Source organism: Schistocerca nitens, chromosome 3 (genome assembly GCF_023898315.1).
Source record: "Schistocerca nitens isolate TAMUIC-IGC-003100 chromosome 3, iqSchNite1.1, whole genome shotgun sequence".
NCBI classification, from domain to species: domain Eukaryota; kingdom Metazoa; phylum Arthropoda; class Insecta; order Orthoptera; family Acrididae; genus Schistocerca; species Schistocerca nitens.
The window spans coordinates 295379284-295393001 of record NC_064616.1 but is presented as its reverse complement, the minus strand read 5'-3'; the positions used below and the strand labels follow the sequence as shown (position 1 = coordinate 295393001).

Here is a 13718-nt window from a genome sequence, read left to right as displayed (position 1 = left end):
ACTTTCATGGGACCAAAGCAGGAAAGGATTTGGAGCAGTGGATTGTTCAGTATGTGCAAGAGAAATGCAAACAAGGAGGCTTCCTGATAACCTGAGAAATTATTTGAATGAAGGTGCTGGAAATGAAGAAGAATTTTCCAACTTCATGCATCATGGAATTCAAAGCAAATGCTGATTTGTGCATGAGAGTAAACAAGTGGGAAGGCCTTAAGACTTTGCAGGGAAATCCCAAATATATCCTGGGCTGTAACTTTGTATTAGAAAGACTGCATCTGAATATACATTGGGTCTCGATTCTCTCAATGTGTGAACCACCTATCACTTGAAAACTGGACGAATTTCATATGAGAACAATGTATGGACATCTCTCGACCTGCCCCTTGACTGGTGCTGCCTTCTGTTGTCAATTTCTAGAATTATTTTGGAAGAAACATTAGCAAACATAACAGCTGCTGTTGTGAATGGCTGAGCCACTGTGATTGCACTGATGTAATTTTGTGAGTGTACTTATTAAGTTTCACAGTTTGCTGTAATTCTGTCACAAATACATCACATCTGTTGAGTGAGCAAGAAATTTCAGAAGCTCAAGAGGAAGAAATTTCTCAATAACTCCATCTCACACTTTTTCTTGGGAATATAATTACGCTTTCTGTCATCATTATGCCCAAAAAACTTTTAAGCTGTTACGTTATGACACAGAACAATGCTAGCTCAGCCACTTCCAATAGCATATGACTAAGAAGTTCTTGAATATCAGCATTGCATAATCAATCTAAGAAAGTGACAATTTGCTAGGCTACATGGATAGTCTGGGGCAGAATCTCATGTGAGTTTATTACGCATATCCAATGCTATGGGTGCTTCAGAAGATTACATACTATTGGCAGAATGTCAGGAAGAAAGAAATGCCAAATGACCTACAAATGAATATAACAATCCCAGTGATGATGTAACTAATGATAATTAAAAACAGTGATACCACAGACAACTGTCTTACATTGTAAGGAAAAAAGGAGGCGAAGACAAAATTTAATCTAAACTGTTTCTTTTTGTTTATTTTATTTCTCTGAGTTATCAGTTTGTAGACAATCAACAAATAGGAAATATTTAGAACAGCTATGATGTCAATTTTTTATATAAAAAAAGTTTGTAATTTTGATTAGTCAGAGTATGTAAAAATAATTTTTTTCAAGGAAAAAGCAGGGGGTCATCTTATATTCAGAGTCATCTTGTGGTCGTGTAAATAAATTATTTTCTGTAGTGCTTGTTTCTCCCACCAGTTACCTCCCATTAACCTTGTTTGCGGTTTCCAGTTGTCATCCCAGAAGAAGTGTCAGATCAGAATGCTGATTCATGTGTTCAGCAATTTGCAGATGGGGGTAGAACAGGACAATATTCTAACATTAAGTTCTGTTCCCTGTCAGGCAGATTAGCTATGGAAATGATCACTTTTCTTTAGCAGGCATGCTGGGAGAAAGCTTCATCATCATAACCAAAGAAAGCAAAACAGAACAGAACCAATTACAAAAGCACTTCTTTTCTATTACATGATGGGGATATTCCAGAATGAATTAGTTTTCTAATTTGTGACATGTAACCAGCATTATTACCACATTATTACCACCAAACACTAAAACTATTGCAAGATGCACTTTGGAAAAAACTTTGCCTGCATTGTGGTGGTCAAATTATTTGTTCCTTCTCCATGACAGTGCTGCTGGTCATGCAGTTATGGGACCAAAACAAAATGAGAATAGTTCTGTACCCACCCTACTTCACTGGACATATTCATTTTTTACTTATTCCTGTTCTCTAGAATGATGAGGAAAAAAGGGAGGAATCTTCAGGACATAAAAGAGGTGAAAAAATGATAGAAAGTGCCACAGGAAATAGTTATGGATGACTTTAAAAACTGTTTCCATATGGATGACTTTAATAACTATTTCCACTGATTGTTAAAGACACACTTGGACAACTGCATTACATCCATCAGACACTGTTTTGAAAATTATGCAATTATGTATTGTTTTTTAAAAAACAAAACATTTATCTGTGTAATTCTCATTATTTCACCCCTCCCCCACCACCATCACCACCAGAAAAAAGTCTCCCTCATACATTAGCTTGAGACTGAGTCTGGCCCCAGCAGCCAGAGACAGTGGTCACACATGTGTGAGGTGCATTTGCATGAATGTGTGTGTGCATATTGTCCATATTGGAAGAAGGCCTTCTGGCCAAAGGTTACATGTTTAGTAGTCTTTGTGCTGTACCTGTCTGCGACTCAACATATTTGCTATACGGCGAGTAGCAGTCTATCCTTTTCATAATACTGCCATTTTTCCATCTTTTATTTTCCACTGTCTGAACATAGACATTGAGCTATGTATCTGCAGACCTTGAACTACACTATGTATCATATCAATGTGTTACCATAACTATAATTTTATAGTTATGTTTTTGTTGTCTTTATCAACACAAAACCAAAATGTTACTGCCCAAACCAACCTATTCCACTGGATACAGTACAAATCAGTCCACTCTACAACCTGAATTCCAGAAAATAAAACAGAAGCAAAATGAATATTGCCACTGCTTCATTCTATCTCTGTTTGCCCACATATGACATCACATGCCACAACATCTTTACATCACAGGACAAAGTAAATGTTCATTTTGGTAAGGTCAATCAATCCCTTTGTTTCACAGTTGCTACACTTAATTAAAATATATCATGCAGGTTGAAGGTTTATTATTTCTTTACAGCTTACCATCTTCTGTTCCTTGGCCACTCTCAACAAGACTTGACACTTCACTTCTGTACTCAGAAGCTAGTTGTTTTTTACTCCACTGTAGATAGTTCAAAGGAGGAATTACTGATTCAGCTTCTGCATCTTGATTTAATTCTTCTCCACCACACTGTACAACTTCACAACTCTGGCTTCTGACTACTGATGAATTGGGTCTGAAATTTTGATGTGATACAATTGGTAAATACAGTTGCAACACAAGATGTTTACTGTTATTTATCCATAAACTAATGAGTGGAGAGAGACTATTCCAATGGAGTGGGTTTTTTGCATAAATGAACTGTCCTTAGAAATTATGGAAGGAACAGTGGCATTTTATGTCTCATCAATGACGAGGATATAATAAGTGGAGACATACTGAATAGGACAATGACGGAGAAGGTAATTGGTAACATCCTTTGCAAAGGAATCTTTCCAGCATTTGCCTTAGTGATATAAAAAAACCATGAAAAGCCTGTTCTGGAAGACAACATGGGAATGTGAACCTTATTCCAACTCAACAAGCAATCATCTTCAACTCAGATATATCTTATGAATGAAAACACACACAACACTGGCGTAATAGTCTACGGTATTTATTATTTATTCCACAAACTTGTTTTCAGTTGTTACGCCATCATCAGGTTCAAGGATAAATATGTGAACTTTTCGTAGGATCAAAGATTTTAAACTAGTGCATCTACAGAGTATTTCCATTTCCAAAGTTGAAATTTTTTAATGATTTATTTGCGAATAAAACAAGAGGAATTATTTCAGTCAAAATGTGATATCAGATTATTTAACTAAGATACAATATGTGACACACTAACTAATTAACAATATAACAAGTTACAACAATTGTTCTTAGAAGAAAATAAATGAATAATAAACTTTTGTGAGTTGTTGCAATGGAGTGGCTGAACAAACGAATATTGTCTTTAACAGGTCCTAGATTACAATCAGATAAGATACACTAGTGTGATTAAGCAGGTAAATGAAGCATCTGTGATTATACATAGTACATTTAATAGGGCAATAAAAATTACAGTAACTGAAATAAAGGGAAAAAATTGAGCAATTGAGTAAGAGGCGTAGTTCACAACTTGGCCTGGATAGGATTATGAGTACATCTGCAGTTAGAAGTGGTGAGTAAGGGAACTATGTCTGGTGATTCAGTACTAAGCATGAGCAGATGAACATATGTTTATTAATTTTCATTATTTCAAGGTAATTCATCTTCCTTCCTTTATGGATATGATGTAATACTTGATGTTGCACCTTGTGACTATGGCCTTCTTTAAGCAGGTGGTCTGCAAAAGTAGTGTCTCCTTCCCTAAGTTTCCAACTTCCATGGTTCCCTTCAGATGGGTGCATATTGTCCCAGGAGACTTACCTTTATAGAGTTTGCCACAGTTACAAGTGATTTTTTATATATCATTCTCCTCCAAAGCTGAAGTGCTGTCTTTACCATTGAGCAAAAAGTGTCCAACAGTGTTGTGTACACAAAATGATGTTTTAAAGTTCCTGGGCTTAAGCTTTCTGGCTACATTCAGTATGAGTTTTCCTAAATGTGGAATTGTGCACCATTTTTGGTCTTCTTGAGATGGTGGGTTGAGACGAAGGTAAAGAAGAGAGTACACTTGCTGTTTTTGCCTTTTGTGTATTATGGGGTCCACCAAGGTAGGAGAGTAGCCATTGGTTGATCCTATTTGTCTGACTGTATTTAACTAACTGTTGGGGATGGACATTAAGTGATGAAAGGTCACAAGTTTATAGGTCAATGGGTGTTGAGAATTGGTAGGTATTATAATATCTGTGGTGGTAGGTTTCCTATAAATAATGAAATTATGAACATGATCACTGATGTCTATCGATAGAGCAAAATAATTTATGCAGTTACCCCCAGATTCCATTGTGAATTTCAAACTCTTGTGTTTATAATTTAGCTCTTTGAGCAAATTTGAAGTTGTCTGGTACTACCTGTCCATGAGCACAACATATCAACATACCTAGGTCAGCATCCAACCTTGGAAGAGAGTGGTTATCTTCCAAAAACTGTTTTTCAAAATAGTCCATGAATATTTCAGCAAGGACTCGACTGAGGCAGTATTCCATAGCTAGACCATACAACTGTTTGTTTATCCTGACATTCAAATGGAAATAATTTTGTGTAGCTAATCTAATGTCATCTGTGACAACAGGGTTAACTCATGATTTATCTAGTAAGTCTGTGAAAATGTTTAGGCACTCCTGTACAGGCATATCAGTGAGTTCAGCAGCAGTATACAAAACAGTTTGATGGCCTAGCTATGGGATCCTCCCCTCAGTCCAGTCCTTGTTTAAATCTTTAAGGGCAATTCTGTAAAACAGTTTCGGAAGATAACCCATTCTCTTCCAAAGGTGGATAGTGGTTTAGGTATGTTGATGATATGTAGCCAGAAAGCTTAAACCCAGGAACTTTAAAACATCATTTTATGTACACAACACCGTTGGACACTTTTTGCTCAATGGTGAAGACAGCACTTCAGCTTTGGAGGAGAATGATATATAAAAAATCATTTGTAACTGTGGCAAACTCTATAAAGATAAGTCTACTCGGACAATATGCACCCATTTGAAGGGAACCATGGAAGTTGGAATCTTAGAAAAGGAGACTATACTTTTGCAGACCACCTGCTTAAAGAAGGCCATAGTCACAAGGTGCAAGATCAAGTATTACATCATATCCATAAAGGAAGGAAGATGAACTGCCTTGAAATAATGAAAATTAATAAACATATGTTCATCTGCTCATGCTTAGTACTGAATCACTAGTCATAGTTCCCTTACTCACCACTTCTAATTGCAGATGAACTCATAATCCTATCCAGGCCAAGTTGTGAACTATACCTATTACTCAATTGTTCAATTTTTTCCCTTTATTTCAGTTACTGTAATTTTTATTGCCCTGTTAAATTTACTATGTATAATCACACATGCTTCATTTATCTGCTTAATCACACTAGTATATCTTATCTGTTTGTAATCTAGGACCTGTTAAAGACAATATTCGTTTATTCAGCCACTCCATTGCAACAAGTCACAAAAGTTTATTGTTCATTTATTTTCTTCTAAGAACAATTATTGTAATTTGTTATATTGTTAATTAGTTAGTGTATCACATATTTTATCTTAGTTAAATAATCTGACATCACATTTTGACTGAAATAATTCCTCTCTTTTTATTCCTAAATCTAACATTAAAATTTTTCAACTTTGGAAATGGAGATACTATGTAGATGCACTACTTTAAAATCTTTGATCCTACAAAAAGTTCACTTCACAATATATTTATCTTTGTACTTGATAATGGCATAACTGTCAAAACCTGGTCTGTGAAATAAACAATAAATTCAGCAGAATATTACAACTGTGTTGTGTGTGTTTTCATTCATAATGTATAAAATATTTTACCAAGAAGTGACTGAACAGACAATCAACGTAGGTGTACCTGTTGACTTCTCCATAATGAACTTCGGTCTTACTAACAACAAATAATACATCCAATTTGACAGCCATCACTGCCTTCCCATCAAAATTTGCCTTCCTTACAGAATTGGAAGCTACAGCTCATTTGCTTCACCATCGATTACCACTTCAAACTCAAAGAACTACACTACTTTAATGCCCTGATACGATGATGAACAGAGTTCCCATGACACAAACAGCAACTCCTCAAAGTACTAATTAACTGTTCATAGCATCTGTTTAATATCCTCGTTCGTCTTAAATTCACTTTCATTTCCAACTTCACTCTCTTCTGAAACACATGCATGCAAAACTTTCATCAAGCACCTAGTCTCATATTCTACGCTTCACATGTACATTTTACACTCCTTGACAGGTAGAGCCAGCTGTAATTGTAACCACATTCTGGACAGCTTCATTATAAGAACTATGATGCATTTTAAATGAACAGGACTAGTCAAGACCTATCCTCTAATGTTAACTACCACTAACAAATCATGGCCAAGTGCAAGCTTCACAATGCAGCTGCACAGCATTCTACTCAGTGGAGCATGGACTATTTCAACAGTTGCTTCCTGAGCCATGCCATCTGGATCCTCCACACCCACACCATTGTGACACATCTTTCAGCCACAAAGTGCCCAGGCTACAGCCTTGGTTGTCTCCCTGGCACCTTTCATATGTCTTCTTTTTGTTCTCCTGCTCCTCCACCTCCTATTCTTACTTTATTACCTCTTTTAGATTTTCCCCATTGTGCTAGCTCCAAAGACTATTCTTTCTCTCCCATTTCCATGTCAACAGAAATTTATTTATTAATCTTATGTTATATTTCCTGCAACCTATTTATTACTCTCATGTTGCATTTCCTGCAATCTATTTATTAATCTCATGTTCTATTTCCTGTTATTACCAGCATTTTTTGCTTTCTTGTGAAACTCTTCTCTTCCTTGGGCTCCTTTCCTTTCCTTGTTGTTAATTCCTTTTCTTTTTTACATCTCTCTCTTTCCTCCTCTTCCTCTCTTGGCTGCAGCCTTGTCCGTGACTTCACTCACCCCTTGTAGCCTAGACATCTCCATTTACCTATTCCACACCATCTGCCTTTCCATCTTAGCACTCCACTAAATAAACCACCTTCTTTATTATGATTACTGTGTACCCTGCTTCCTCATCCCAAATCATCAATCACCATCAGTTATGCTACAACCTAAGAAGTTTTTTTTTATGTTTGTGTGACCATGTGTTTTCACAATAACTGTTTTGACCCAAAGAAGAATGAAAGCTCAATATCTCATGAGACAGACACCTCATGTTTCTGTATACATGGTCACCAAGCAATCCTTCATCACAAAGGTGAGTAGCAGTCTGTTCTCATTATTTGTATTTGTGTTTATGAAATGTGCATATGAATGGAAAATGAAAACATATTTGGAAATGGATGAGATGTGACTGAGAAAGTCTTTCACTTTGTTTTCCACTAGCACATTAGAAATGCATCTGGCATTCAATTCCTTCTTCATGGACCTACAAGTAAGCCACTCATATGCCTAAAGCACACAACAAAAACAAAAGCACTAATTCATACACTTAACCTATTACCTGTTTTCATTATCCTGGCCTGTAAGAGGGAGGGATGGTGAAGCTGAGAGTGACAGTGTCTCATGTTCTGCTGCAGCTGAACAAGCCCACTGTTCTACTTTTCCTTTACTCTGGGCAGTTTTCTTTTCCTTTCTGCGCTGTTTCTGGCACTCTGAGTCTTCATCAGAATCACTGTCTTCTAGCTGTGTTTTCCTCCTACTACTTATGTCTTGTATCTTCCAAAGGCTTTTTACAGCAGAAATATTGTCTTCACTGGCCAAAGTTTCCATGGTTGTGTTAGTTACACTCTCAGGTATTCCATTCTCTGCACCTGAAATGGAAAGTGGTTTGGTCGCCTCAAAGAAGCTTACAAAGACACGCAATTGAATGAAACAAACATATCAAGAGTGACATACATGCATCACAACACAGACATACTTCTCTAACCACATAGCCACATAATATGACACACTGGTACACTGGTAACACACGGGAGTCACATTCAGAAGGGGGGGGGGGGGAGTGTTTAAAATTCCACCTGTTCATCCTGAATACATTTTCTGTCATTTCCACAAATAGTCAAGCAAAACGCTTGGATGGTTTCTTTGAAAAGGGCACAGCTAATTTCTGTTCCCATCTTTGCCCTATCCAAGTTTATGCTCTGTCTCTAATGACATCACTGGTTGAACATTAAATCCCTAATAATCTTTTTTTTTTTCACAAGCACATAATGATGACCTGCACCAATCACTCAAGAAGAGTATGTTAACCATTTAGAAGAAATGGTAATTATATAGAGTTAGGCACTGGAGATAATGCTTTACAGACAAACAGGCCAACATTTACAAATACATCTTAAAAATGTTTTAAACAAAACACATTGGTATTAATATTCAACAACCAGAATACATTTTATGGCTTTCAGCTGTCTAATTTGTTTCTGCCTTGTAAAAGAGGTTCTCCCGTTGATCTAGATGATAACATTTTGTGCTGTGGACTGCTCGGCATTCATCACATCCATCATGTACAATGGACTGATAGCCACCCCATGTGGAAAAAGTTGTTTTTTGTGCTCCACATTTTTGGCCTTTTTTGAGAGCTATTGTTACAGTGTTTAATTTTGGCATGCTGCTGTAAAATGTGCCGCAAAACCAGATATGTACATAAACTGACTTCTAATATTTCCTTTATGTACAAGTGTAATCGCAAGTGTATGATAGATTCATTGAGAAATTTCAGGTACAATTTAAGCATGCTTTTCACACAGAATGTATCAACGATCTTGCGTGTAACAAAATATATTGTGTATTTTTGTATGTTGAGTGACGAGAGAAATGTATTTCATACCATATCATCAGTTGTAATCAACATTTGTACTTTATACAACTTTAGTTGTAATATCCTCATTCAGAGAACCATTCAACAAGAATTTCAGAATATATCAACATAAACAAACATTCATTATAGAGAATTTTTGGATGTTTCAACAGTTGTGAATAGCATATTTTATACCAAATTAGCATTTGTAATTTGCAGTTACTTAGCACATATTGTAATTATCTTACTGTTTTACATTTAGTTTTCTCTTTGAACAGCGTTGTATATTGTCTGTATTCATTGTAAATTGACAGTATTTTCAAGGTTATTATTGACTAAAACTTCAAAAAAATTTCAGAAAATTAGTAACTTTTACCCCCAGCTTCACTGTTACCTTAATAGAAATCTCATTTTGTGAAACAAATTTCTGCAGTTCTTATAGGCAATTATTAATACTTTTAGCTTGATAGATCCAGAAATCAAAAGAGAATCAGCAAGTTTATTTAAAGTTAGTCGTTCACTGTTCTGTAAAACAGCCACAATGCAGCCTCACTGTGAATGCTGCTCTCAAACAAGGAATGTGTTAGTTCATGTTTGTAAGCAGCTGCAAATTGCACTAATTTCTGTCAAATGAATACAAACTGCTGCAAATGGGTGTGTTGGGAGAGCTCCTGAGAGTTATTTACCAGAGCCACCAAAGATAGCTCAAGTAGTATCCCCTCCTGTGGATTCTGGCTCCTACACAGAAAGTATGGGATACATCACCAATTAACTGGCAGTGGCCTGTCAGTGGTAGGACTATGTGTCCTGTACAGGGGAGCCAGGGCCAGGGAGAAGCCAGAAACATCTCAACAAGTTCAAGGTAATGTCTTCCACTGAAACCAAAACTGAGCCAAGAGACTCACTTCACTAGTTTGGATACTTGCTACGTCGTGTGACATATGGAATCAAATGCATAAGGGTAGAGGTTTATTAATAATCAGAAGTTCAAACGTATGGCAAATAATGTTACCCGATGGGGAAATGGCAGTAATGGTTAGGAAGGAACAACACGTGATGTGCACTCTATATGTAAGCCTGAGGGCCTCACTCAACACACTGAAGGTGCTAATATGGCAGCCACTGAGGATAAAGGGTGCAACCAACTGCAGATTGTGGCACACGTTAGAATAAATAATACTTGTTGCCTGAGCTCCAAGGACATAATTGGATCATTCCAGTGACTGGCAAAGAAGGCTGAGAAGAGACCAACAGCTTTGCTCAGAGTTTCAACGATGCTCACAATTTGCAGCATTGTCACCAGAACTGACTGTAGCCCCCTGGTTCCAAGAACAGTGGAAGGCTTGAACCAGAGACTTCAAAGGTTCTGTGACAAGCTAGGCAGTGACTTCCTGGACTTGCACCAAAGGGATGAGGACTGTTTGATCCCCCTAAATGGGTCAGGTGTGTACTGCAGATCAGATGTTGCTACCCGAGTAGTTGACTCTATGAGGAGCACATGAGCATCTTTTACAGTAGGTGGCTCTCACAGAGTCCACATAACAATAGCTGCAGGGGACCTGGAAGTGTTAGTACAAGATGTAAAGAAATTCCCACTACAAAAAAAATCATTAAAATTATAGTCATTAACTGCTAAAGCCTTCACAACAAAGTGCCAAGAGTTTGAAGCACTCCTAAAAATTAGAGCAGTACGCACAACACTTGGTAAAGAATGCTGGTTATCACCCAGAATTGATAGCAGTGAGATTTTTTTAGGAAAATCTAAGTGTACATGGAAAGGATAGGCTACTAGTAAATGGAGGTAGTGTATCTGTTACAGTAGACAACTAACACAAATATACCAAGATATAAATGGAAAGTGCATGCAAGGTTGTCTGTGCAAGACTCAGTAACAAGGCTCAGCATAAACTTATAACCAGATTTTTTATCGATTAATAAAATCACTTCCAGGTGTAATCGAAAACCCAACTTCACTAGTACATATTTCCCCAATTATACTGTCATCACTGGAAGAGACTTTAATCATCCTACAATCGACTGGAAAATGACAGTTTTCTAAGCAATGGGTATATCAAGATTGGCAAAACATTGCTAAATACCTTCTCTGAGAACCATCTAGAGCAGATTGTCCAGAAGCCCACCTATTGCGGAAATGTATTAGATGTAATGGTAACAAACAGACCTGACATCTTTTAGGATGTCCACATTGAAACTTGTATCAGTGACCATGATGCAATTGTGGCAACAATGATTACCACAGTAAAAATGGCAACTAAAACAAGTAGAAGGCTTCATATATTCAGCAAATGAGATAAAGACAGTGGTGTTGTGTCTCAGTAAAGAAATCAAAACATTTAGCTCTGGAGATGAGCATGTACTTTAATTGTGGCTCAAGTTTAGAAGAGAAGCTGACCATGCATTTGATACATATATACCTAGTATAAAAGTTCACAATGCAAGAGGACCTAGATCAAATACAGTCGTTGTAAAGAAACTTTAACAGAAACAGAGACTACTGCAAAATAGGTGTAAAATGAAGCTCCAGGCTATAGTTAGGTGCTGTAACCCTGTACAGTGAGCACTTGTTCACAAACTTCTCTACCATTGGCCAAGAGTCTTATAGCATCACAAACCACCGAATCAGCATATGAGTCCCAGTCAGCTTCAATTACAAACTGGCAATGGTGGCTAAGACCATGAAGTTCCTCTGCTCTAATTCTGTATCACTGTTGCAGCCGTTTTTGACTATGGCAGAACTCAATGTGAGTAGCAGTAACATCTACATCTACATGGATACTCTGCAAATCACATTTAAGTGCCTGGCAAAGGGTTCATCAAACCACCTTCACAATTCTCTATTATTCCAATCTTGTATAGTGACCACCAGAAAGAAATAACACCTATATCTTTCCGTACAAGCTCTGATTTCCCTTATTTTATCATGGTGATTGTTTCCCCCTATGTAGGCCAGTGTCAACAAAATATTTTTGTATAGTGTAGGTGGTCTCCTTAATAGATCTGTTACATTTTCCAAGTGTCCTGCCAATAAAACGCAGTCTTCGGTTTGCCTTCCCCACAACAATTTAAGTTGTTCGTAATTGTAATACCTAGGTATTTAGTTGAATTTATGGCTTTTAGATTAGACTGATTTATCATGTAACCAAAGTTTAATGAATTCCTTTTAGGACAGCACCTGGCTCGGCGTCAGCCACAGACAGCACCTGGAACCTGTTTATCAGACAAACCAGGGAGGTCTTACATGCAGCATTTGCAATGATAGAGAGAAACTGACACGTTTCATCAAAAGAGATTGGCAGGTTCTGGCAGATGAGCTATCTGACACAAAAGATGATATACACAAGGAGAAAGCCATAGGAGAGAAAGCCTTACACACATTGGGGTCAGAGACACCAGAAGCTTGGAAATGTTGCCAAAGGTGTTTTTTGTATGCATCCCAATTCTTCAGAGTACCATCATACAGAGGAAATGGTGGTGGTTTCATCAATGGCGGTGAGTCCTGGCATGTCATTGAGGCTGCCAAACTGTTTAGTGCCACAGTGAGAGCTCGCTACTGTTCAACAAGAGACTGAAGAATTTCTGCCACCGACATACTGGCCGTAGAGAACTGAGAATGCAACACATGGAGTAGAATGGCATCCTCATCACCAAATATATTGTAAAATTGCACAAACACAATATTAGAATTCCCACAGATCAACTTTTAATTCGGTTCCACATAAAGGAAAATACAGACATATGAATGACACTGTAGTAAGAACACCACATGAAATCAGGAGTTACATTAATGCTAACAGAGAAGTGTTCCATAGTTACGAAAACAATAGAGCAGCTGAGGACACAGTGCACTGGCTTATATACGGTTATTTACACATTGTGTAGTACTTCTTGCACCACCTGTGCCATTGTGAGGAAGCCTCCTTGGGCTGACTGTGGAGGTGCATGCTGTTCATTTATGCATGCTCACTGTATACAGTTACAACATTAGGGAGATGCTAAATGAAATGTATTTGGCTATCAAGCTGGCAAAGCCTAAAGCCTTCAACAACTACTGTGGCAGAATATTATCAAAGGATATGTCACAAAAACCAAAGAAATTCTAGTCATATGTAAAGGCTGTTAGTGATACTAAAGTTAATGTCACTTGTGAACGAGACAAGAAATGAAATTAACAGAAGCATATCAAATGCAGATATGCTGAACTCGATTTCCAATTGTTTCTTTATAAAGGAAAATCCAGGGGCATTGCCCTAATTTAATTCTCACATCACTTCAAGGATGAGAGATGTAGATATTATTGTCAGTGGTGTTGAGAAACAGTTGAACTCACTAAAATTAAAAAAAGCTTCAGGGCCAAATAGAATCCCTATGTAATTCTAAACCAAATTTGTAGCTGAATTAGCCCCATTTTAAGCATAATCTAACATAGTTCCCCATAACAAGAAAACCAAGCCCAACAGCTGGAAGACAGCCTAGGTCACACACATCTGCAAGAAGGGTAGAACTGATCCACAA

At 37.3% G+C, this 13718-nt stretch overlaps 1 protein-coding gene across 1 annotated transcript in view; it reads right to left on the bottom strand.

Annotated features, from left to right (window-relative positions):
* LOC126249194 (KICSTOR complex protein SZT2-like) overlaps positions 1-13718 on the bottom strand; it is a 706154-nt gene that overhangs the window by 186781 nt on the left and 505655 nt on the right. The window contains exons 32-33 of the mRNA XM_049950848.1: positions 7890-8199; positions 2769-2962 (exon numbers count right to left, since the gene is read on the bottom strand). Coding sequence (XP_049806805.1) covers positions 2769-2962; positions 7890-8199 — 504 coding nt within the window. The remainder of the gene's footprint in view (positions 1-2768; positions 2963-7889; positions 8200-13718) is intronic.